The sequence below is a fragment of the Diprion similis genome, chromosome 8 (genome assembly GCF_021155765.1).
Source record: "Diprion similis isolate iyDipSimi1 chromosome 8, iyDipSimi1.1, whole genome shotgun sequence".
In the NCBI taxonomy this organism is placed as follows: domain Eukaryota; kingdom Metazoa; phylum Arthropoda; class Insecta; order Hymenoptera; family Diprionidae; genus Diprion; species Diprion similis.
The window spans coordinates 9,959,903-9,983,961 of record NC_060112.1 but is presented as its reverse complement, the minus strand read 5'-3'; the positions used below and the strand labels follow the sequence as shown (position 1 = coordinate 9,983,961).

Sequence of the window (24,059 nt, the reverse complement as noted above, 5' to 3'; positions counted from 1 at the left end):
TTGAATCCAGTCACTAATATCATAGTTGCCTCTACTAGATCACCTATTTATGAACTATGCGAACGAGTGATACTATGTTGGAGAAACATGATAAAAAAAAGTAGTCAATAAATGTGATTTCACTAACGTTGTCGGCAACATCATGTTTACAGTCGAGATTTAGTGTGTTAAATTTTCTACCTCCATACTACACCAATTTTCCTAATCATTTTTCTAACTCGAGGAATTTTAGTTACAGTTTTCAAATTTCTGGCGTTTAGTGATGCTTTTCCTTGGAAAGATTTTCGTGCTGACTGTACGTCATTGCATACATTCTTAAAATATCGCCGCGTGGGCCTGAAATGCTTTGAGTGTCATCCTGGCTCGGGATGATGCACGCAACAAATGCAACATATCATGTAAACGTCTGTTCGCAATTTAACGTGACAAAGATATCTCGACCCGCGGTTCAAGAGTACAGTTGTTTATCAGGTCATGCAGCGATGATCGTCGAATGGCTCGATCGTAACAGTAACAATAATGGCAACGGTGATAACAATGCCTTAATGTATTAAGATATCGGTTAGGAAGAGATAAAGTAACATTACGGAATCAATAAACTTGATGCTGTATATACATATATATACATATATACATACATACCCACCTACAATACATATAATATCTGAGCGAGATACACGCATCTTACGATTCACGTAGAGGGTACAAGGGTAGGATGTCGAAGCAAGTCATTACGCGTAATCAATGCGACTATATTTATATATGTATATATATGTATATGATATATAATATAAATCTGCATCCGTGACGTAAGATATGATACTTAGATGATGATACAATTATTTTATTTCATTTCTCGAAGCATCCAGAAATTCCAGAATCAATACGAAGGGCTTGTATAGTAAAAGAAATTTACATAACAATACTGTTGTGAAGTTTGAGTGCATAAGATGAAATTAGTATGGTTGTTTTTTTATTTTATTTTTTATCAATCCCTATAACACAAATGACTGAAGTTTAATTGTCGATGACCGTAAGAAGATATATTATTCTATATTTATATGAAAGAATTATTTCATGGAGAAAAAGTGTTACATCGACTATCGAGTGGAAAAGTTCATTAAAGATACTAGCTTTGGTAACCAATTGAACTTAGGCAAACATCTTTTGTTTCGAAGCAATTTTTTCATACTTAGGTGTATGGATGCGATAAAATGAAAAACTAGAATGTAATTGTTGAAACTATTAACGATCCTGACTTTTTAATCGAATTTCTCGGACTTAAAAATTGCTGATACAGCATGAAGCGGGTGTTCTTTCAATTAAACTCGATTTGTTTGCCTCTCTCTCCGGTGATATCTAGCTGTTGATTCTTTCTGTCTGTATTCTTTTTCACACGGTACCATTTTTCGTGTTTGAACAGTTGTGTAGACTGTATGTTCGATTACATCTTTGATGTGCCAGTGTGCTAACGAGTAAATACATACTTTGAATTCGAGAGTCAGAATTCGATACCCCTCGTATATGTATATGTATACAACATGCGCGTCGTGTGAAGTGACCAAGTTACCTTACCAGTATCCCTTATAGTATTACACATCTAATTGGAAAATCTAACTTAACCACGAACTTGAACTAAGATGAACTTGTTCGCTGAACAATTTAAACGTATGCTTTGGATATACTTGCAGTTCAAAAGTTTATCGTCGTCATCTCTTGAGTGTTTTTCTTCTTAACTTTCGACAGCTTAATTGTTTAAAAAAGTTTTTGGAATATTAGGACGATAAGTGAGTAAATAAATTCACTTTTAGTTACTTTTCTTTCTATGACGTTCATTTTCGTTACATTTTATTTTTCCTTCTAGTTTTTTTTTTTCGTTTGTCTTTTTACTGATTAAGCTCAGAACATCTCGACAGAATTTATTATTAGCTTGACTGCAATTTGGTGGTGATCACATCTCCGACTTTCCGAACCTTTCTTATATTGCTCAAATCAAAATCTATCTCGTGTCAATTCTCTTGATTTTTACTTCGTCATGTGATTTATATTAAATTCCAGTGCAAAAGGTGATTTCCATTGGTTTCTAGTGATCTTCGGATTCGATAAAATGCTCGGAAATCATTAGAAATAGATGAGAACGCATGACAAGATAGAAACCGATGGAACGTTAATGTATATATATTATATATATATATAAATCATTTGCGAGATCATTTGCCGTTTACCGGAATACTTTTAACGATTTTCAACACCTGCCGCGCGATTTCATCAACGTTTTTATTTGGATCTCAAGTGATACCCAATGATTTCTAACGATTTTGCTTATTTCGATTCCGATTTCTCGATAATTTCACGCAATACGTCACTCGTTGAACTTCTTTTCATGAGAATTTGATAACCAACTGTTAAAAAAATTATCGCGAATTCCTGCCACTTCCATTTTTCGCACGATCAACCGGCTTGTTCCATACATTCGCGGCGGCAGCATCGCGCCGTAAACAATTTCTCTGCACGCAATTAATTACCCCGCAGTCCTGCAGCCGATGAAGGAAAAACTCATCGCTTCGCGTCGTCCATCCATCGGTTATCTGGCTCGCTGTTCCCAATACTTATTCAGTTTCACGTCTTCCGTATTGATTCTTCTTAGCCGGGCCTGCTATATACGGTTGACGAGGACTCTCTTCTCTCTCCTCTTCTCTCTCCTCTCCTCTCTCCTCTCCTCTCCTCTCCTCACTCCTCGTTCGCAACGGCCGCAGTCGTGTCACGTGATCAGCTCTCGTTGCCACGGGACACGATGCGGTGGGTAGCCGTTGGCTGCTCTTGGACTTATCAAGCAATAAATAGATCCTAGGCTGCCGCGTTGCGTTGCGTCGGGTTGCGTCGCGTTACGTGACATTACGTTCCTCCGTCAGCCCGTTAGCGTTAAATTATTACAAATAATTTACAGAGAGGGCAGACAATAGATTTACAAGCGACGCAACGAATGAGTCTGAAATTGCATCCGTTGAATCAGATTGATACGTGCACAAAACTCCGTGCAATGGGCGAAGTTTATACGAATCGGAAAGTCAGTTTTTCAATTGCGAAATTGCAAACGTATAGGTGTATGAATCGGGAATTGAGCCAATACGCAGGTTTGCTTTATCGAGGTAAAGTTTGTTGGATCGAGTGACATAAAAACGAAAACAAATGGCGTTAGCTATGATAATAGAGAAGGAAATCTATCCTTGATTCTTTTGACTTACCTCGTTTTGTAGCAGTGACCTGTTTCAGATTGAGACGATAAATAAATATAAATATACGTATATGTATATATATATATATTTTTTTTTTTTTTTTTTTTTTTCGCTGAAACAAGCTCTGGATATGAGCTTTTGTCGTCCAAAAAAAAAAAATTTTCTCTCATAGTATAGGATTCTATACTCATGACTGGGGGGAGGGGGAGGAAGGGGGGGGGTCCGTATGAATCGAATAAACGTGTAAGCAAATATATCTACTTATTTCAATTTCCCGAAACAATCCTGAATGTGATCTTGTATGGATATAATCTTTTATACAATTGAATTATCATTAGAAATGACGGTAGTTTTTTTTTTTTTTTTTTTTATTTTGAGCAACTGGAAACGAGATATAATTATCAAAGTCAGAACTAATTGCAGCTTTTATCCAAAATTACTGACTGAAGTCGACCTTCCGAGGTTTCTTGAAAGAAATATGTTTTTGTTTATGGTCAAGTCAAGTCAGTCCAACCATCAAACCGTATTTGATAGATTATTTTGCAAAATTTTGAGAAGAAATGGAATGAGAGAATGAATATGTTTTTATAGGGCTTTTAAATGCGGATAAGAGTTACATGGAACGAACGAAACACGTTTTGGGCTTGAGTCGAAAACCTTGTACTTCGGGAGGATGTTCAGCTTGAAAAAAATTAACGTTCAGACCTTGATTCGGCAATAAAATATATATGTGTATATATAATAAATACTTCCTTCATCTGAAACAGTTTGATGTTTATTGTTAGAATGAAGTTTATTTCACTGATCGCTATGGTTACCATAGTTTTAGGGATATTACGTAGTGTAATGCAGCATATAGGTTGATGTAAAATAAACCGTGGCATAATGTAAGTGAGCAAGCGAATGAATGAATGAATGAATGAATGAATGAACGAGTAAGAAATGCGTACGCGTGTAGAGCCACGGCGTGTCGGGAATATACACTCGCCTTGTATTCAATTTGCTCAGCTGTCGGGTGCGATTTGCATCTGATTAGAAAATTGAATAATCAAGTAATCGATTGCTAGCTAACCTAACCTATCGTTTCCTTACTACGCCAACAACGACATTTCGAATACCATTTCCTTTTTTCTCTTCTCTCTTTCTCTTTCACTGCATAAATGAACCTGAACGAACTATCTTTAATGACAGAATGAATGAACAGACGAATGAATGAATGAATGAGTGAGTGAGTGAGTGAGTGAGTGAGCGAATGAATGAATGGACCAAGCCAATGACGATGCTTGTTGTTATTCATTTTATTGTAGCCTGTAGCTGGCATTACGATGCTATACCGTCAGCCATTCATTGTTTTATCTTTCATCGTTAACTGAAATCGCATGCAACCTGCCGCTGGAGTATAAAGAATGTAACAAATAAAAGAAACTAGTATAAACGCGAGAAGAAGGGGGAGAGACAACAGACGATGAACACTAATTATATTTACAAGCTCGTTGGAATTCATACTTAATTAATCAAGTGGTTGTCACAGTTACTGCAGCTTTAACTTCACCTATTATGCTTACGAAGATTTTTCCTCCAAACTTTTATCTGCGAATGTTTTGGAACAATGTGTCACGTATGTCATTATTATGTAACATTACTTAAATGTTTTAGTTTTTATAATAAAATATTTACTTTAATACTTTAACTTATTATGAATTTCCGTCGTACAGTCACTGAAGTTTGCATGTCCCGTTATTACTTCCATTCATCCAATTCATATTCATTTACTTATTTATTTATAAATAAATATTTACTCTTACCACGCATTAAACAGGTGTGTAAAAAAATGTGGAACATTCGATAGAATTCTCGTCACCGATTGATGATAGCGTTTTAATTTAAACAAAGTTCGACCTCCGTACTAATTTGAGAGATGAGATGAGAAGAAGTATGTATCGAGAATCGAGAGACTGCTTACCGTGGCCAATTAAAATCCTCCGACCTTAATTCGAACGAAAATAACGTCAGCCAGGAATATTCTTTGGCTTTGGGAGGCGGTAAAAATTTCAGAGGATACGGACCGCGGACACTCGGTTCGTTTCGTTTCGTTTCGTTTCTTGTCTCATGCTGCATACCTGGGTGTCGTCGTCGGGACGATCTAAATTGACGGCAGCGAGCTCGGCTACGGTGCAGCGGGTGCAGTGGGCACCATACTTGTTTCCCCCTTAAGTAGAGGGGCAGGGGAGAAATAAAGGGAAAGGAAGCGAGGCGGGAACCCCGGGATTCGAGAGGCAAGGGCCGCGCAGTAACTTGTAGTTTTCATGGCGTAGACGTCGTCGACTCGACGAGATCGGACGAGACGGCGGCCATACTTGACGGTTTGCTTACACTGATCCCTGTCCTTGCGAGGAAAAAAACCATCTCGGCCATTTGAGAGGAGGGAAAAGAAGTTGACGGAGATGAGCGGCAATTGTTATCGTCACGATTAAACGTCTTCTTCCTATCGGTGTGTTGTGTACGCGTGTGTGTGTGTGTGTGTATTATATATATATATGAACCTAGTGGATCAAAGAAACTGTGCAGTGTCGTGATTGTTCTTAACCATTTTATTAGTAATTCACTAGTCGTCACTATATATGTGGTATTCAAAGGTGAATACAAGTTTGGTGATTTTTAATCATAATCAATAATTTTTTTGGTTATATTTATTCATTTTTCATTTCTTCACATCATACATGTGGTGTACAGGCGTTTTCACGAAACGATTATCGATAAGGTCAGTTACTTATATCAGGGGAACGGGCGTTTACTGGATGAGGATAAGGATCGGTGATCCCATGATTTTGTAGATTCGAGATTTTATCCAGCGTCCTTTTTTACTTTCGGGTCGGGTAGACTGTTGAATTTTTATTGCTACAACAAATCGGTGTCAAATGAATTTAGTACAGCAAGTGTGTTGATACACTTTTGTTTTACTTAGTAATTATGTTTTTATTCTATTTAGATTGAAAATTGACTCAAGTGGCTCTACTTTACCCCCATTTTCTCTACCTTCGTCAAGTAGTCTGTACAGTGAGAGAAATTTCTAATTGTGGTCCTTGACTGTTTTCATTTTTTAAACTAATCGAAAAATATCGTTCTTCAGGGTACAAATTGAAAACGAGTCTTATAGCCTGTTACTATTTCCTGTGATAACGGTCACTTGTACCTGTTGCTATATGAGTAGATGCTGGTCTAACAATAAATTGATGTTAAGGTTCTATTTATTTATTCAGTTATTTATTTAAGCGCAGTAAACTGAACAAACAGATTCAATCTTGTAATAACAATAACCATAAAATACATTATTCATAACTATAATCACACTAAATACTTACTCGTATCACAGTTGATTGTAATTTCAACAATACTTGAACCTTTCGTGTAACGATACTCCTTTTACCAATATTCTGGTAAGTATCTGGTATTCCAAAATCGCGCTTCTTGAACTTGGGATCATGCTTGTCTGATTCTCAATTTTTGACGTAGTACAATACAATTTGCGTTGCCACGTGGTTATCCGTATGACGGGATTGTTTATTGAACAAAAAAAAAAGAAGAAGAAAAAGAAGAATATCCAAGTTTATCGAAATTATTAGTACTTAAAGAAAAGAGCGATGAATTGAGACAGACTATTGAAACGTGAACACGATGCACTCACGCGATCTTATGCTCACGTACATGAAATAATTGCGCCAATAAATCGCATGTACACAGTGATCGTTAAGTTGTGAGAGATCCTGCACGTTTGCATAGACAGAAATTTCGTTATTATTGTTATTATTATTACTTTGCCGTCTTTGCGCGTGTATTATATGTATTATATATTATACGTATTTTTATAACCATAATTATTTCATAATTGGATTGATTTGTGTTGAATTTATGAATTATTTATATAAACGATGGAGTGTATTATAACGCGAAAAGCCGCTCGTCCCACGATGTCGTAAGGTTGTTGCGGTAGGTCGGAAGGTTTTTTTCTCTATTCCCGAGACGCTTTGAATTTTTAAATTTATTCAATTGCTTTGTAGTTTGTTTTTTTTTCTATTCTACTTGAACGTAAGTACTGTTAATTGCTTGCTAATTGGTACAAGATAAATCGTTAAAGGATAAAGGAAAAAAAATGAAACTGATTTTACCAGTTTTATTAATGTCTCTGGTGGTTATGCTTAGAAACTTTTTATGTACCTACATACTTAACAAATTTCCAGAATCGTGCGTGACGTTGAAGCATTTACACAACTACGTTGTATAGTAAAAAAAAAAAAAAAAAAAAAAATTCGTACTTCTCGAATCAGCGTTGGGAACAAATTGTACGATTGTAAATAATTCGCAATTGACAATTTTCACGATAAAAAATATAATTTATTTTCACAAAATATGAAAACTGTGATAAAAAAAAAATATTGAAAAATTTCATCTACGTTAAAAGTTTTCCTGAAAACGCAGTGAATCTCTCGTTACCGCGGATGTAAAAAATTATTATTTTCCTTAGTACAACTAATGCCAACTTTTGTCGACTTTATTGCATTTAGTTGATTACGACGATGTAGTAAAAATTAAAAATTGTTAAAAATCGAAGCGACGTAAAAATCGACGAAACTTCCATTGAATTCGAATAGTTTTATAAAACAAATTGTAAATACATATACCCGGGTATATGTATTATATATACATATATTACAAAATGCGATTTCGTGGCGTATAGTGGCGATAAACGGAATCGTAAATAAACCGAGACGTACATAAATAATGATGCGAGTGAGTCACCGATACGCCTCATATTTTCATTCATAAATGTCTCCCCTCCCCCACCTCGACGTCTCTCGTCTCTCTCCCTCTCTCTTCGTATGTCGTTGCGGGCGGCAAACGTGCTGCGCGCACATCCTACTTCATACGTTATATGGTCGATGGTGCGCCGGCGCAGCGCAGCGCAACGCAGCGCAGCGCAACGCAGCGCAGCGCGGCTCGAGCTAATATATAGCTTGTTATTTTATGGAGGAGTCGTATAGCGCCGAGGATTGTGTGCGCGTATCACAACACACCATGCTTTGCATATATATTACATGACCTTCATGTATATATGTATTATTATGTACGTATGCCCTGTGCGCCTAGGTATTGTATGTAGGTGTCTGGGTCAATGTCTCTTCCGGCAAAGACTGGGTCTCTCTCTCTCTCTCTCTCTCCCTCTCCCTCTCCCTCTCTCTCTCTCTCTGTTTTTCTTTCTCTCCGCTTTCTTTCTTTTCTGTTGCTTCTGTTTCGACGATTTATGTTATTATACGGAAGTGCGGAAAGCCGATGAAACTCTTCCGTAAGTTTCTCTTATCGTTGTCCATTTTTTTTTTTTTTTTTTTTTTTTATCCCGCGTCGTTGAAATACGTATTAACAAATCTTGAAAAACCTGAAATGCAATACCGTTGTTGTGTTTTAATCGACGTGTTTTTGATCTATGTTGGATCACACGGTGAAGTACAGAGTTATTTGAAAAGTTGATCAATCATTCTTATTACATGTAAGTCAAAGTATCAGACGTGCTTCGGTAAACGATGTTGCAATCGGGTTATTAATTGTAACTTCTTTTATATTGTCTTGAAATTATTATTAGCATTCGATTTAAATGTATTTTTAGCTTTCGTTGATCATGGAATTCCATTTCATACATTCATTCATTCATTTATTTATTCATTCAGTCAAACGACGTTGTCATGCTGGTTAATTAACATGGAATTGTTGAGGAACTTGTGTAACTGAAAGGAGTTTCAGCGTTAATTATTACAGTAATTTATAAACTGTTATAACATTTTGAATTCCAATTAGGCATCCAAGTCAATGTTAATTTTTACTCGAAGTCTTCTTATAATTATATGTGATCCAATCGAAAATAAGGTTATCGAAGATTGTTTTTTAGCCGTACAATGTGGCAAATTTCGTCGAAGAACCTCAGACAGTCGTAATAGTCGAGAATCACGAATCAGCAGGTTTCAATCCGCAGGTTAGACCAAAAAAAAAATGGGACTAATTTGAAACATATGTGAATCCCAAAGACGTTGACCGATCTTCGAAAGCTTTGTTTTGCTTGAATTAGAGAATTAAAAATCTTTAACACGGTTTCACACCATTCGTAGGATCTGTATATCGATATACTAGATTTTCAATTTGCAAACGAGAATAATTTTTTTACTGAAACTCTCAGGAGGTATAAAATTTGAAAACCAAACTTATTTTGAGGTGCGATATTCGGGATTTAAAATAAACCGTGAATTCTCAGGTTATTTTAACGGTCATCGTCAGCCTAAACCGTCGTATCTCACGATCAGTGCTGACATTGTGCCAAACGCGTCAGCTCTGTCATTCAGTCGATGATGTTGATTGGTTGTCACATTATACCAGATGCTGAAAACGTATCGTATAATCATTTCGATCCCGCAAACCGAAACATATAATTAAACTACAACAAGTTATGTGCTCTGCCGGTAAATGCAGCAAATATATCTTCTTTTCGGACGAGGTGCTTGTCCAAAGCCTAAAATCCTTTGCGAATTGAATCTTTAGCGTTACTTTGAAGTTTATTGCAAATAACGAAACGCATACGCGCGCCAACAGTTGTCGCAGCTGACGACGATGGCGTGACGTAACTATATTAATTAATTTTGTGTAATCTAGATGTCACTCTCATGTTCCCTTTTACGTCTGTTTCAGGTGTGATGGGGCTTACTGACGCCAGCAAGTATGAGCTGAGGCAGCATAACTAATTGTAAGTATAATTTATTGTTGTAGGTATATCATGTCTCTTGGATATGTTATAATATGTGATATTTGAGATTTGACGTTAATTTCCGAACATAGACACTTAGATATTAAATTCAGCGAAGAAATCTATCCGACTGACAAGTATTAACTTATCGTTTTGAACATATTTCATGAAACAATCCATGAATGAGATGGATCACTTAATTTTCGGATGTTTTTTTTTTTTTTTTTTTCTTACTTAATTTTAGTTTCAAGTAAAGCAAAACTTGGCGAGTTCTTTGCATTTGAAAACTTGACGCCATTCTCATTCGAAATGTTTCGACAATAAGATCTTTCGAAAATTCTCATGATTTATTACTTTTATTTACTTCGTTGAATGGATTTCAGTCAAATGGTTGCGCATGCCTTAAACACCATAATTGGACATGTCGAGCAGTTTATTTTACGAATTCTTAGCCTAAATATGATCATACGATATACTCCATCAATGTGAAATGTTTTTGTCCGTTTTCCATGAGGCCCTACTACATGCCATGACAAATGATCTGGTTCCATATCGATTAGTGGTTCCCCTGTCTCAGGATGCTTTGTTCCTTGAATCGCAATTACAAATGAGCATTTGATTACTTTGCTAAATACAATTTTTATACCGTCGTTACATTCGATTTGATTCCTTTGTTATCGAATTTACATTAACCGCAAAGTTTAATCAAAATAAAATTCATTTTGTCAAGTAGCAGATTCTCGTAATCGTTCTAGAAAATGTAAGTAATCACGAAATACGTAATCGTCGTATCAATTTCTGCGCCGGTGAAACACCCCTTGCACCGTGTATTTCCATTTAATTCCCTCAAGATTCCGTACATTTGGAAATACACCCCTCAACGGTGTTCGTCTGTCTTGCATTCCCCTTATTTCAACCGGTGCTACCACGGTGCTTAGTACCATACTGATTAGTATTCAACAACCTTCAAAAATTCAAAATAATACTTTCGCTAAATTCGATTTGAGTTGCAGAGAATAGCGGAAAACTGTAAATTTTTTTAAACGGGAACGAAATTTTCAAATGCACTTCGATTTTTCAAATAACTCCCATTCATTGTTTACTACTGTATCAAATTACAGGATCGTGAATAATTTTTTTAACAACGTAACGACACATCGGAAAAAAGGGACCCAGATTTGTCCTAGCTCACCATGCACCTATGCTGATGGTATCTTCAATTATTTCAAGCACCCTTCAACGATTACGAATAGCTAAAGTGCTCGCCAAGTGGACACATTGTGCTCTTTTCTTGTGGGGTCTTCGTTATGAACGTGAACTTAATTGTTCGATTAATTACCGACTCTCATGATGGATGAATGAATTATTCCTGTCCTGTCCCAAGAGGATGAATTGATGTTTGGAACAATACCTGAGCTCAAATATTCATTCGCTTTGTATGCTTTTCGTACACCTGACAATTTAATGTAGCTAAACATCACACACCATTGTGCCTACAACAGGTTCCCCCGAAAAATGTCTTTCGAACATCGGTTCATTGGCTTGAAATCGATCACACTTCAAACTTCGACTCTATGACGACACCCTATTGGCGTAACTAGGCAAATAAAATATTGTACGTACGTCGTAATATCGTAACCAATAGAGTAAAGTCTTATGCTTATACTAAAACGTTCGGAGAACTAAGAATTGCAAAACTTCATGGGGTTCGAAGGGATGTTGACGTAGGAATATACTGACTGGTGTATTCATTCTCGTTTAATGTCGCCCCCAGTCACCGATACATGTATTTACAACCCGGTGGCTGTGTGGTTACAAACTTTTTTACTTTTTTTGGGAACGTCGGTAGTGACTCGATGAACGTCGATGCGAAAGGGCATGAAAGAGAAACTTCGATACCATAAGATAATAACTACCGTCATCAGCTGCCTTGCACCGCAGGCGTTTAATCGCTACCCACACTCGGTTCGCATCCCCCGTATATTAAGACTCTGGTAAAAATGGCGGCTCACTGGCTGTCCCGGGTCTCGGCTATAACGCGATGCCAAGGAATCGTACACTCGTAGTTTACTCGCAGTTCGCGCGAACGATGGAATCACGGTGGACGGCACAGAGAGATGAGACGAGAGGACAGAGAGAGAGAGAGAGAGAGAGAGAGAGAGAGAGAGAGAGAGAGAGAGAGAGAGAGAATAGCAGCAATCAATACGCAGCCGACAGCAAAACCAAGCCAACCCAGCCGAGCTCGATTCAACCTGACCCCTCCAACCCAACGTCGTTGGATACTCGTTGAGATATATGTTTCCCATCTATATATAGGCTGCACATGTCTCTACACTCGCCGTCGCAACATCATAACGGAGAATTTACTTACGGACGAAGTTTTCTGCCGCTTTGGAAACATTCCTGTCCACATCATACATGCCTCCACGCCACTTTGCTATTCTCAAGATTTAGTTAGCTGAAAATCTGATTAATTCACGCCGTTTTGCAACGGGTTGGGCTTATCGAGGTACGTAATTTTACAGTGATGTTCGTTATACGGGGCATAAGCAACACTCGCGAGTATGAATTTTTAATGTTGTTTGAGAAAGAGGAGTCGAAACGGGACGACGCGTGCGTATGTGCTTTATGCACTTACCGATCATCCAGACAGCTTGTTCGAAGCGTGCATGTCTAATAAATCTGCACATGTCCGTAAGTCTGATCTATTGTTTGATCTTTACACTTGAACAATTACAATTGAACTTTGCATTCTATTTGAATGGTTCTATTATTCCCATATCTAGTGTATCCGTTGTATCTATATCATCAGAATATTTCACATGTTCATAGAGGGTTGAAATACCGGATGAAATAGAAACGCGTCTGTCTGTATGAAGTATTTCTGAATTTCACTTGAACGTTTCTGTAATATTGATAGATCAGAAAAGAGCTTTGAATTCGATGTTAGCGTTGTGTTGAATCACTTTGCTACTGAAATAATCATTGAATTTTTAGTTGGATACAGATGTTGCATATACATTAAGTGACGACTCGTGATAATAGTTATTACCAATAACTTTCGTTTTACGATCTCCGTATAGGTAATATAATGTTTTACATCAACACAGCAATGAGTTTACAACTACAAAATATTACGAATGCAAATGTAAACCTGCGCGACAAATTGGACAGACTAGGTAAAGTAATTAAGTAATTCTAAATATACCTGCCATTCTCTAAATCATTCTTAATACTCACTCAGGGGATTTATTTAAAAAGATTAATAGACTATAGGTGAACAAGTAATTGAGAGCTATGCTGCTTTGCCAAGAAAATATGCAGTCAGTCGGATGTTACTGTAAACTATTGTTGAGTATGTTTTTAAGAATTCGTATCATAAAAGTTTGGTGGATGGAACAAAGTCTCACCGTACATGAAATTTTTTATTCGATTGGTTATGTACTTCTACCAACTCGTTAAGGAAGCAGGTCGGGTGCATTATATTACGCGATTACAGCGACACACCAGGTCAAAACTCCCGGAAAACACGGATGGAACAGTCTCCCACGATGTGGGGTGGATTCTTCAATCCAATTTAACACTGACGCTAGCCAGCGAATTAGTCTTTTATACAATTGTTAATAAATAGTAATATCCAATGACCTTATGGTAGTCTGTCATGAATATAATGAAATCGAGAATTACAATATCTCAGCACTGATGCGGATTGTGACTTTATTTATCATTCAAACGAAATAGGTTTGCGGAGGGGCTGCAAACAATCAAAGTGGTTCACTTTTCGTTCTAATACGTCATAAATATTTAGTTGTACGTTTTGATGCCAACTAATACGATACGGTTGCTATATTGTAGGCATCTCTCATAGATCACAAGTAAGTTTTCGTTCAGCAGTGACTGAGCTGCGTTAGTAATTAAGTCCCTACTATGAAAAAATATATTATCCTGAAAATATAGCAGATACAAGTGTATTTTAAAAGTATATTCGAAACTTCTATAAAAATATTTCAAGGATCTTCCCCTAATTTACATATATATTATATCATTACCAAACAACTAAAGCGAATCCTCTTAGCACGTTTGGAAGCTGAAGAGCTCATCGAACTTAAATGATTAATGAACAGAATCGTTGAAACTTTTATGTCCCAATGTCCGGCGTTGTTTAGATCAATCCAAGTAATAATTGTTCCCATCCTTTCTCTTCCAGAGGACTGGCATGGAGAAAGAGAACTCCGGAGGGAGCGCGGACAACGCGCCAGGAGGGACCTCGACCTCCGCGTCTGCGGCTTCGGTTACATCAGGTTCAGCTGCCGAAAAAATACAGGCAGATCAAGCGAACCCTCTGCTGGACCCGGCAGCTCTCTTCAATGGTAAGTGCCTGTCATTCTCATCGCCATTTTCATCAAGCCCTTAGGTGATGTACGTGGTGATCTTTTTTAATCGCCCAAGGCGCGAATATCTCGGATATTGGAAGAGGTTAGAGGAAAAGTTTCATACAAAACTTGAAGGGTTTTGAAGGGGAAAGATAACGCTGATACGTTTCTATTTCTGGATTGCATCACTCTCCTAATTTTTCGACTAATCCGTGATTTTTAGACAGACAACGCATATTTTTCTTATGACCGGTGGATAACTGGATTGAATACGAATTCGAAAATGTAAATGAAAGTATTCAATTTTTCAAAATTTTTGAAAAAATTGTAACACTCAACCACTTTCCGTCGAAATGAAGCATCAATCCCCATAGCTTGAAAAAACTGCGAATCTTGTCTCAGCAAAAAATCGCTGAGTATTGCATTTCCTAAACATTTTTTTTTCCTTTGTGCTTGAATAATTTATCTTCAAACCCGCTATCAGTTGGCCATATTCGAAATACGTGTTATCTATCTGGAAATGTCACAATTCTGCATTATCTTTCCCTCTTGAAATCCTTCAGGTTTTGCGAAAGGTTTTGTATCAAACTTTTTCTTGTATCGATTCTAGTTTTCCAAATATTCACTTGTCGCGATTAAAAAATACCACCCTGTAGAACTGTTTTTATCCCCAGCGTGTATTGACTCTACTCTAGAAAAATGAAAATTTGTGGTTACATTGAATTAGTAAAATTCTTGTGGGTATTTTAATCATGCGACAAGCGAGATGTCATTTGGCAGTAATTTATAAATGTTGAAAAACAGGATGTCATGTCAGGTAATTTTTACATTATTATCATTAAGGATAGAAATCCTGGAGAGGATTTTCTATCCTATTGTATTTATTTGAAAGATGCTAATTTTATTTTTTCGAAGATCATCCACCAGAGATGAAACAAACGAAATCGAATTTTTCTTTTCTTGTTTTGGCACCATTTGACATTCTGTCGTACAACGGTCTTCTACGCTGGAATGAAAATTTCGAGACCATTATTCGATTTACATTTAAGATACATTTGGAGTATAAAAGTTCACTCAATTTACCGTCAACGTGCGACTAACAATGAGAACCGAACTCGGATACTTGGAATCGATAATTGCAACGATAATTTACTCCTCCAACCTGTTATTCACGTATGACTAGTACGAATTTCTGCAAGAAATAGGTTTCCGTTGCCTCTAGAAAATGATAGCCAAGTTAAGGAAAGATAACGTGAACTCGGATTGTTTCGGCCAGATATCGCAACTCGCGATTCAGTAAAAATTGGTCTCATGCATATTTGGCCGTTGCACTTTTCTCCATCTGGACCATTTTTATGGGCGAATACGTAGCATACATGCTTGACTGTTTTAGATTAGGGATATTTTTTTTTGTTCTTACTGGAAAAGGTCGAAACTAAAGTTCTCTCGAAGTAAAGGTTTTTTAGTTGAAGTCTAAAATGTGCCTCATTCCAGTTTGTTTGCGAAATTTTAAGGAAATAGTCGTACTCTATGGTTTGACTGTTGAACCCACTTTATGCTAATATTAATAATAGCATACCTAATTTCGTAGCCCTTGGGAGGTCGGCTTTAGACCGCTGTTTTGAACAAAAGGTACGAAAAGTCCTGATATTCATAAATTGGGTGGCTTCTGGTCGTTCGAACATAAACGATATCTTATTATCATTTTTTGAGACCGCACCGGTTAATATCATTCTTGGGTCTACGTGATGCGTACACTGATTTCATATTCCTTCAATTTCGAAAGTAAAGAAAATTTTTATTATTCTTCGAGAAATTTATTTTCTTGACCAGAAGACTAACAATGCTTCAAAGTTGAGGGATAATTTAACAAGAGAGATTATTTTTTTCCTAACAGGATAATGTTTTAAGTCCTGATCACAATAATAGATTTCAAGCAAAGTATGCGTACTTCATTCGCACTTCCAGACGTGAAAATCAACAGAAAAATACCATTCGTTATCGGTGCACAAAAATAGAGAAAAATCTCAACTTCTCGAACGAATTAAACTATCCACACTACAATATCCTTATCATAAGACCTTGCTTATGATTGTTAATTAAAAACATTCTGCAAAGAAATTGGATCAAGTATGCATGTTCCTTTTTTTTTTCTTTTTTTTACATAATATTGGAATAAGAAAATGTTATTGTATGCTGTCAGGCGACAATTCCTTACACTTCATTCAATGATCTCGTACTAATTTGTCCTTATTCACAAGTTTTAATATCATCCGCATCCTTATGATTATTGTCTGATCAATGAGAAGGAGCAACGATTTCTGTGGCGATGCAGCTTCCGTCTCTTTCTCTATTCTCTTCTCTCTCTTTCTCTTCACCTCTACGCTTATAATCTGCCGGTTAAACTTTCTTTTACCTTTTATTTGTGAACGTTGCTCCGGGGACTGGCGAAATGAAACGGTCCCGGGATGCTGCTGCGCGGTATTAAAGGAGGACCGGCGACGTCGTCGCTCCACTTCATCCCCGTTCCACCACGAATGTCCGTTCGTTCGTTTTGCCGCTGCTCCTGCCGTCAGGACGAGCGAAGGGACGGAGGAGCAGCAGGGCTCCGGTTATAACGGGGACGGGGAGCAGCTATGCCGGTTCTCGCTGTATATTTATTGATTGCCACCTCACCTAGCCTGCCTCTCCCCTCTCCTCACCTCTCTTCTCCTCTCTCCTCTCCTCGGCTCATCCCATCCCATCCCATCCCATCCCATTCCATCCCCGGGGTTCCTCCGGCGAACAGCCACCGCGCTGTTCCCGCTCTCTGTCTATCCGTCTCTTTTATTCTCTCTTTTGTAACCTCGCCATCCGAATGCCAGTCCGAAGAATTTCGGACCGCCAGGAAGTCGGCTTGACTAGAGAGAGGCACTCGAGGAACGAGAGAGCTTCGACATTAAATCCGAGTTACCATGCAGACACGATTTCTTGCTGCCTGCGCTGGATTCTGTCCGACAAATAGTTCCTATTTTAAAAGCGTAATGCGAGATATATTTGTACAGAGGATACCGGTTTCAGGTGAATTATTTGATAGCTTGGGTGAGGAGACAGGTTTCACAGAATATTGTTTTGGATGTTCAAGTTGACGGGTTTTCCAGGGGACGACGTCGTATCGGAATGCCAATAACCTTCTTAGCGATTCTATAGTTGTAAGCAGAGGTCAACTCGAATTTCTTGATAGGACACTTATTTTTTTTACAAATCTAACCGTATAGCTGAACTTGAGATAAATCTGACAGAAAAAAAATTATAGTCAACTTCAAACACTCGAGAGTTTGAGCACTTTCGAGTTCGAAGAGGATTCATATTAGACTTGTGAATCAACACTCACTCACCTTTATAGAGTTTATCGAAAGACCGTATGGAGTAAAGATATAAGAATTCATCATTGTTAGTTTATTTCCATTTTTGTTATTACTAACACAAGTAGATTTTATGAAATTTTGCTAAATTCAAACCTGATGTTAGCAAAAATTTTTCAAGTTATGTTATGCGAACCCTTTTTTTTTAAATTTATTTTGCAAGATGGAGCGAACAGTTTTTTTTTTTTTGAAGAACGGGAAAATTTCAACATCTGAATTTAAGAAATTTTCTTCCGATCGTTCGTTATCGTTGATCCTTCAATGATAGCATTTCAATCATCTAACCGAAGACTTTATGTAATTTAAAATAAACTGGAACTGACACATTTAGCCTACTATCAAGATATTTTTCGTATACGGTCTTCTCGAAATTTATGCACATCAAATTGTTGTTTTGAAAAATTTATAAGTTCAGAGATCATAAATATCTGAGTATCCTGCGTATATATATATGGTACAAAGTATTTGACCGATAATTTGCCAGAGACTAAGGGAATCTGAAATATATAACAACTTAGTATTGATTTACGGACTGGAAAGTTGAAAATCACAAATACGCTCCGCATCGTTATTGCCGGCATACTCCTGTTGCATTTACAGTTTACTATAAATTGAACAGATTCAAGTTTCAAACGTATACACAGTATTCGGACAGTTAGACGAGTATGTATAAGGTACGTGCGAGCGTAAAAACTTTTTTTCTGCTCTACTATTGCCGTAGTTATATTGTTTCAGCGAATGTAACTGCTTTTTAGAAGCCTGTTTTGTCTCGAGAAAATGAAATTTATATGTCGTGTGCGAATAGCTTGAGGCAGCTTTCATCTCTGGTCTGAAAGACGTTTTATTAATTCCTTTGTTCGGTACCGGCTTCGGTCATTTCTCTTTCTTAACAGATTAGTGTGTCAGTACATAGTATACAGGCATTTGCATGTCCGGATACTTTACGGGGTTAAAGTTAATATTGTATAATAAAATGTCAAAGTATTCGTAATTCATGATTTTTTTTTTATGGTATTTTGTTGCACGCTCACTTTCAGAACGTCAGTCTTACACAAGCTGTATGACTGTTAACTGAATTCACTGTCAAACAAATACGACGCATAAATTCCTTACCGGTGATGAATCAGATTTTTTTTTTATTCAACACTTTAGTTATTATTGAATATTTATTTTCAGACCAGGATCAAAGTATGTCAAACGAAACATTTTTTGAGTTGAGTCGTTTGTCTTTGAGAGATATTTCATGGTACTTTTAGGGGCCCCAAAAAATATCTTTGCGATATTTTTGAAGTATAAAAGTTGGAATCACGCAGCCAGGATTTATCTTTTTTTTGGAGAAAAAAATAAATTTATCTACAAATATCCGCCATTTGGAAGAGTTTAATTCTGTAACAGATGGACGACTGGTTGGCTTCTTTTTCATCGCACAATTCTAGCCTTGTTTTTTAAAACATGCCGCTTCTCGTTCGTTTTTCTAATTCATCTTGATAATCGCTGTGGTAGAGAAGCTTAAGACCTAAAAAATATGACTCTTAGACTTGCAATTACGAAACTTACCTCGTCAATACGGAACAGTAATATGCGATTCGTTATTTTGCGTCTCGACTGTCTCAGCGATGACGTAACGAAGCGTCAAGCGTGACCGGAGTAATTTCCAACTTCAAGGTGTGTATGTAGTGCAAATTGCGCTCGATGTTCTTTTAGATCTTACGCGAGGTAACCTGCAAGAAACGATAACTCGTCGACGATCCGGAGCTAACGTTTGACGGGAGTTACGGCGTTAATTATCTTCGTCGTGAATACGCCGTAAAATCATTCATCGAGCCTCCATAGGTATCAATTTATATCAACTGACATTCAAGCGTAAAACTCTACGTTCAACGAGGTGTCGGGTGAAAACAAAAATGCAAATGCTAAGGTTCCCCTTCTCTGTTTTTCCATTCAATCCTGTCCCACTCGTGAAGTGAAGAGTTACCCCCCGATCGTTTTCTTTCCAATTTAATCATCCAGAGTCGAGATGTTGGTATTTATGGGAAAACACTTGGAAAAAGCAGTTTGCTGTAATCGATGCAGCAGCTGCTCTATAAGGTAGTCGAATAATCACTTATGGATATTTCTTGCGCTGGAGAGCTCAGACCAAGGATTGTGGGAACCGTTTGGTTTATTACGATTGAGCTTGTTATCGACTTCATATTTCCATCGAGTTTATATACACGGTATCTTTTACACTATTATTTCTTCCGTCACACTTACTTTTCACTAATATTTAATGTTTTAATGGCAAAAGGTCGTTGCGGGGAAATAACTGTATAATACTTTAACAAGTTGATTGATTGATTGATTGATTGATTGATTGATTGATACTCGTTGATTCTTTGTTCTGGACGTTTCAAGTACCAACTACTTTGGATTATATATTTCGCTGTCTACCGTTGTGTGTTTATCGTTTTTAAACAACAGTAATTCGTGTTACCACAGTGAGTCATTTTTCAACATTTGATAGGTACACACTTATTCGATCATTAATCTGATATTGTCGGACTATCTCGACTGATTTGAATTCCACTTGAGTTTCACTGACTGTAGTGTGACGTGGGCCTTGACAATTTCCAAGTTATCTTGAAGACTCTTTATGTCGACCTAGAATGTTTACAATGTATAAAAATTCGATAATCTCGACATGAATCTGGATCATAAATTTCAAATTTGGGAATATTCATGACCAAACAGATTCCAGGGGAACTTTTTCAATTCATTTATTCAAACACTACAATATTATTACTTTTTACTCGTCTCAAGTCATCGGTGAAAACAATTTTGTCAAACTTGAACGTGATCGTTAGAAGTAAGTCGAGGTTTGGAACTTGGGTGAACATTTCGTTGGATTCGGCGCAATTTTCAAAACCTACAGTGCTCGTAGTTGAACCCATTGCAGAGCCTAACTTTCAATACATATCCTTGGAAAATATGCACCAATATGTTGATCGAAATCGCCGAACACTGATCCGTCTCCGTTGTGAAACGGTCATGACTTTGACTAATGAATTAGACTAATGAATTAGACTAATGACTACAGATTCGTGCGAATTTGGCGAGAAAAGAGCAAAATTTTGTGTAACTGACATATTTCACGCGACACAATCAAACTCTGATTTATCTATAACGTGATCGGTTCGGATCGCTTGGAATGAAACCCTCAGAGAGCAGGTATGATCAGATCAGGTTTGGTCGTCCTTTCGCTGTTGCGGCTGCATGCGTGCGTGTCTCGGCAACGATGCAATGCATGCACCGGGTGATCGCAGGTTAAAATGGCCGCTGTTTGACGCAGGTTCGGATGAAGAGACGGGGGGCACGACAGCAGATGCGAAATGCAGACTGAACAGCTCTTTTCTCGTTACGTACAGTTATTGAACCGTCGACGACGACCTTCTAGAGGAATTGCTGATGCAAGTCGACCAAGGTAGACAGAAGCAGGCCGCTGCATCGAATTGCATAGAATCCTGAAACAACGTACCTAATCATTTCTCGAGTCGCAATGGTAGTCATTCATTCGTTATAATTATCGTCGTAGGACGTTACTCTTCATCTTCAAATTGGATTATATTTCCAGAGTAATGCTTCATTTTTTACCCCTAATTACATTTTGAGAAATTAGTGTTTGATTGGTGCGAGGAACGGTTCTAAAAATCATATGGAATTCGCATTTTTTTTTTTTTTTTTTTTTTTTTTTTTTTTGTTATTTAGCAACAGTTTAATACATCGTACGGTCGCATTTTTCATGGAGGATACTGAATCGAATGAACACTCATTAAAACGTAAAAATTTCGTACACAAAGTAGCGAAACTCCTAGAACATTGCATTTTCTATTTTCTATCTTATTTTCCAACTCACATTAAAAATTTTCGCTTTGCTTTGTTTTAGAATCTTTATTTTTAATTAGATTTTGAGATGCCTCCTGCAGACGGAGTGAAGAGATCGACAAACAATCGCACTTCATACTAATATTTCTGATGCAATTCCGAAAGAACAATTAGAAAATCAACAAATGCCTCTCCTCCATCTAAAGATGTCTTCAATTACCGAGCATGATTCACAAAGTAATACAAGTATCATAAAAAACGTATCATCTGGTGTTATTTACAAGCACTACTTACCCTTCGCTCGTCAACATTGTTAATCACCGGCTTCATAAGTGAAGAGAAAAAGTTCAAAGATATACGCGAAACTCGGAGCTTATTTTCGTCAACCCGCACATATTGGAGTCTACGGTGCATTCTATTTTATAAATAACTAAGTTTTTAAAACTTTCTCAGATTATAGTAACACCTTCAAAACACCCTTAGATTTTTTTTATTTTTTTCTTCATATAAACGTCTTGGAGTTATGAATATTTAAACTTATGTGAAAGAGTAGAAACTATAAAAAAGTTTAATATTCATAACTCGAAGAAGTTTGCATGACATAAACCAGGGATGCTTTAAAGGTACTTATACGCCCAACGTACTAACAAAGCTACAACTAAATTTGAAAGAGTGAACTTCAAACCCGGTCATCTGGCAGAAAGGTGACACCATTCATTTCCAACGATTTCTTAGCATCCTATTCGCGGTGTCATTCGTGTCTGTCTAATATGGAAACGACTGAAAATCATCTAGAAGGTTTGGAAATCATTGAAAATCAGGTGTAACACGTTGGAAATTAATGTTAATGAATCGGACAAGAAGTAAAAGGTTCCTCGGAACGAGGTTGAGGTTAGTAAAGTTATTGTAACGAAACATTGGGGAAAAAGTTACTATATTCTTAATTTTATAATGATTTTGAAGGAACTTAGATTTGGAAATATGAGTGTGTCTTCTTTCATTACGGTTTACTGAATTTCATACAATTCTAAAATCGCGAAATAACGGTTTTTCCTCAGCATGAATCATTACGATAACCTTACTAACTTCAACATCATTCCTCGGGCCCAACTTACTTTATATCTTTCATCTGACGAACAAAAGTTTTTTGGATACGAGAGGCTGACCCTGGTCTCGTCATTTTGTAATAAACACCGTGTAAAGCAAGCTCGAAAAGGACATCTCCTTTCCCGACTTTTTCTGTCTCTTATTATCTGACGAAGTACGGACACGTTGGTATGCACTCCTACAGTCGGAGCCCAAAGTTTCACCAGTAAATTTCACAAGAGGTCGATATGCGTACGTACAATTAGTAAAAGCTTAGTTTGCCACCTTGCAAAGACGCAGGGTTTCTTTTTTGCCTTGAACTTAACTCGTTCGACTCTATCGTATCTGACGTTTATTTTTTATTTTATTTATTTTATTTTTTATTCATGGATTATCGAATATTCTTACATTTAATTATCGCTTAGGACTTATTTTCTTAGAAGATTCTCCGATGGCATCATGGTCATGATGATCATTGCGTATAATGGTTCAGTCAAACATTCCTCCACCCTTAGATTTTTGATAACTGTATACTTAAACTTGTGGTTTGTTGTTCTTGGTATCGGTTGATACCGAAATTCGGTTCTCAAATATGCAGGTGTAATGAAACTTTTAGTCGACATTTATACAAATTGAGTCATCGCATGTAACCACTATAGTTTTGAACCTTTCCCTTTTAAATCATGGATTAAAAATCAAGATTAAAGATTTGAACTGTGCGAAACGAAAAGCGAATTTGTTGAATGAAACGTGCAGAGCGCTGGGATCACGTTCAATTTCATGGCTTTGAAGTGACTATTAGAAATTGCCAGTTGGCTGAACAAACAATCGAAAAGCATAGAGGTGCGTGAAAATCTTAGTGCTTTCTTAAATTTTTGAACTTTCTTCATATCATTTTAAGTACGGTATAAACTTATATAGACATCGACGCCACTTGGTATTACTTGTAATTTGATGCAGGTGTATAGTAGATCCATAATAATGCGTAGAACGACGGACAATTGATTACGGTATACAGACACGGGAATTTGTCTGGCTCTGTCGCATTGAAAGTGCCAACCTTGAATCAACCGAGTGCAGATCGCCTCGTCGATACCAAACTGGTCTGAAATTACTTGACAACATGGCGCGGTCAGGTAGAACGATAAAACTTACGGTTGCCGGTTCGAAGTGCTACAAGATCGCGGGCTTGTATGTGATCGTCACTCGATTTTCCGCATGCAAATTGCATTTACCTAATTCTCTCTCGTTTCTCCGTCATCACTGCTGCATTTCGTAGGTCAAAGTCATTCGTGCTGGAAGCTAAACTCTTATA

At 37.2% G+C, this 24,059-nt stretch overlaps 1 protein-coding gene across 12 annotated transcripts in view; it reads left to right on the top strand.

Moving 5' to 3' along the window:
- Positions 1–24,059, top strand: part of LOC124408517 (bromodomain adjacent to zinc finger domain protein 2B-like) — a 103,883-nt gene that overhangs the window by 43,662 nt on the left and 36,162 nt on the right. For 11 of the 12 annotated variants that reach the window (XM_046885485.1, XM_046885488.1, XM_046885482.1 and 8 more), the window contains exons 2-3: positions 9,966–10,020; positions 14,228–14,390. In XM_046885485.1, coding sequence (XP_046741441.1) covers positions 14,237–14,390 — 154 coding nt within the window. In that variant the 5' untranslated portion in view covers positions 9,966–10,020; positions 14,228–14,236. Of the gene's footprint in view, positions 1–9,963; positions 10,021–14,227; positions 14,391–24,059 lie in introns of all 12 variants that reach the window. The other variant, XM_046885483.1, reaches the window with a different exon arrangement.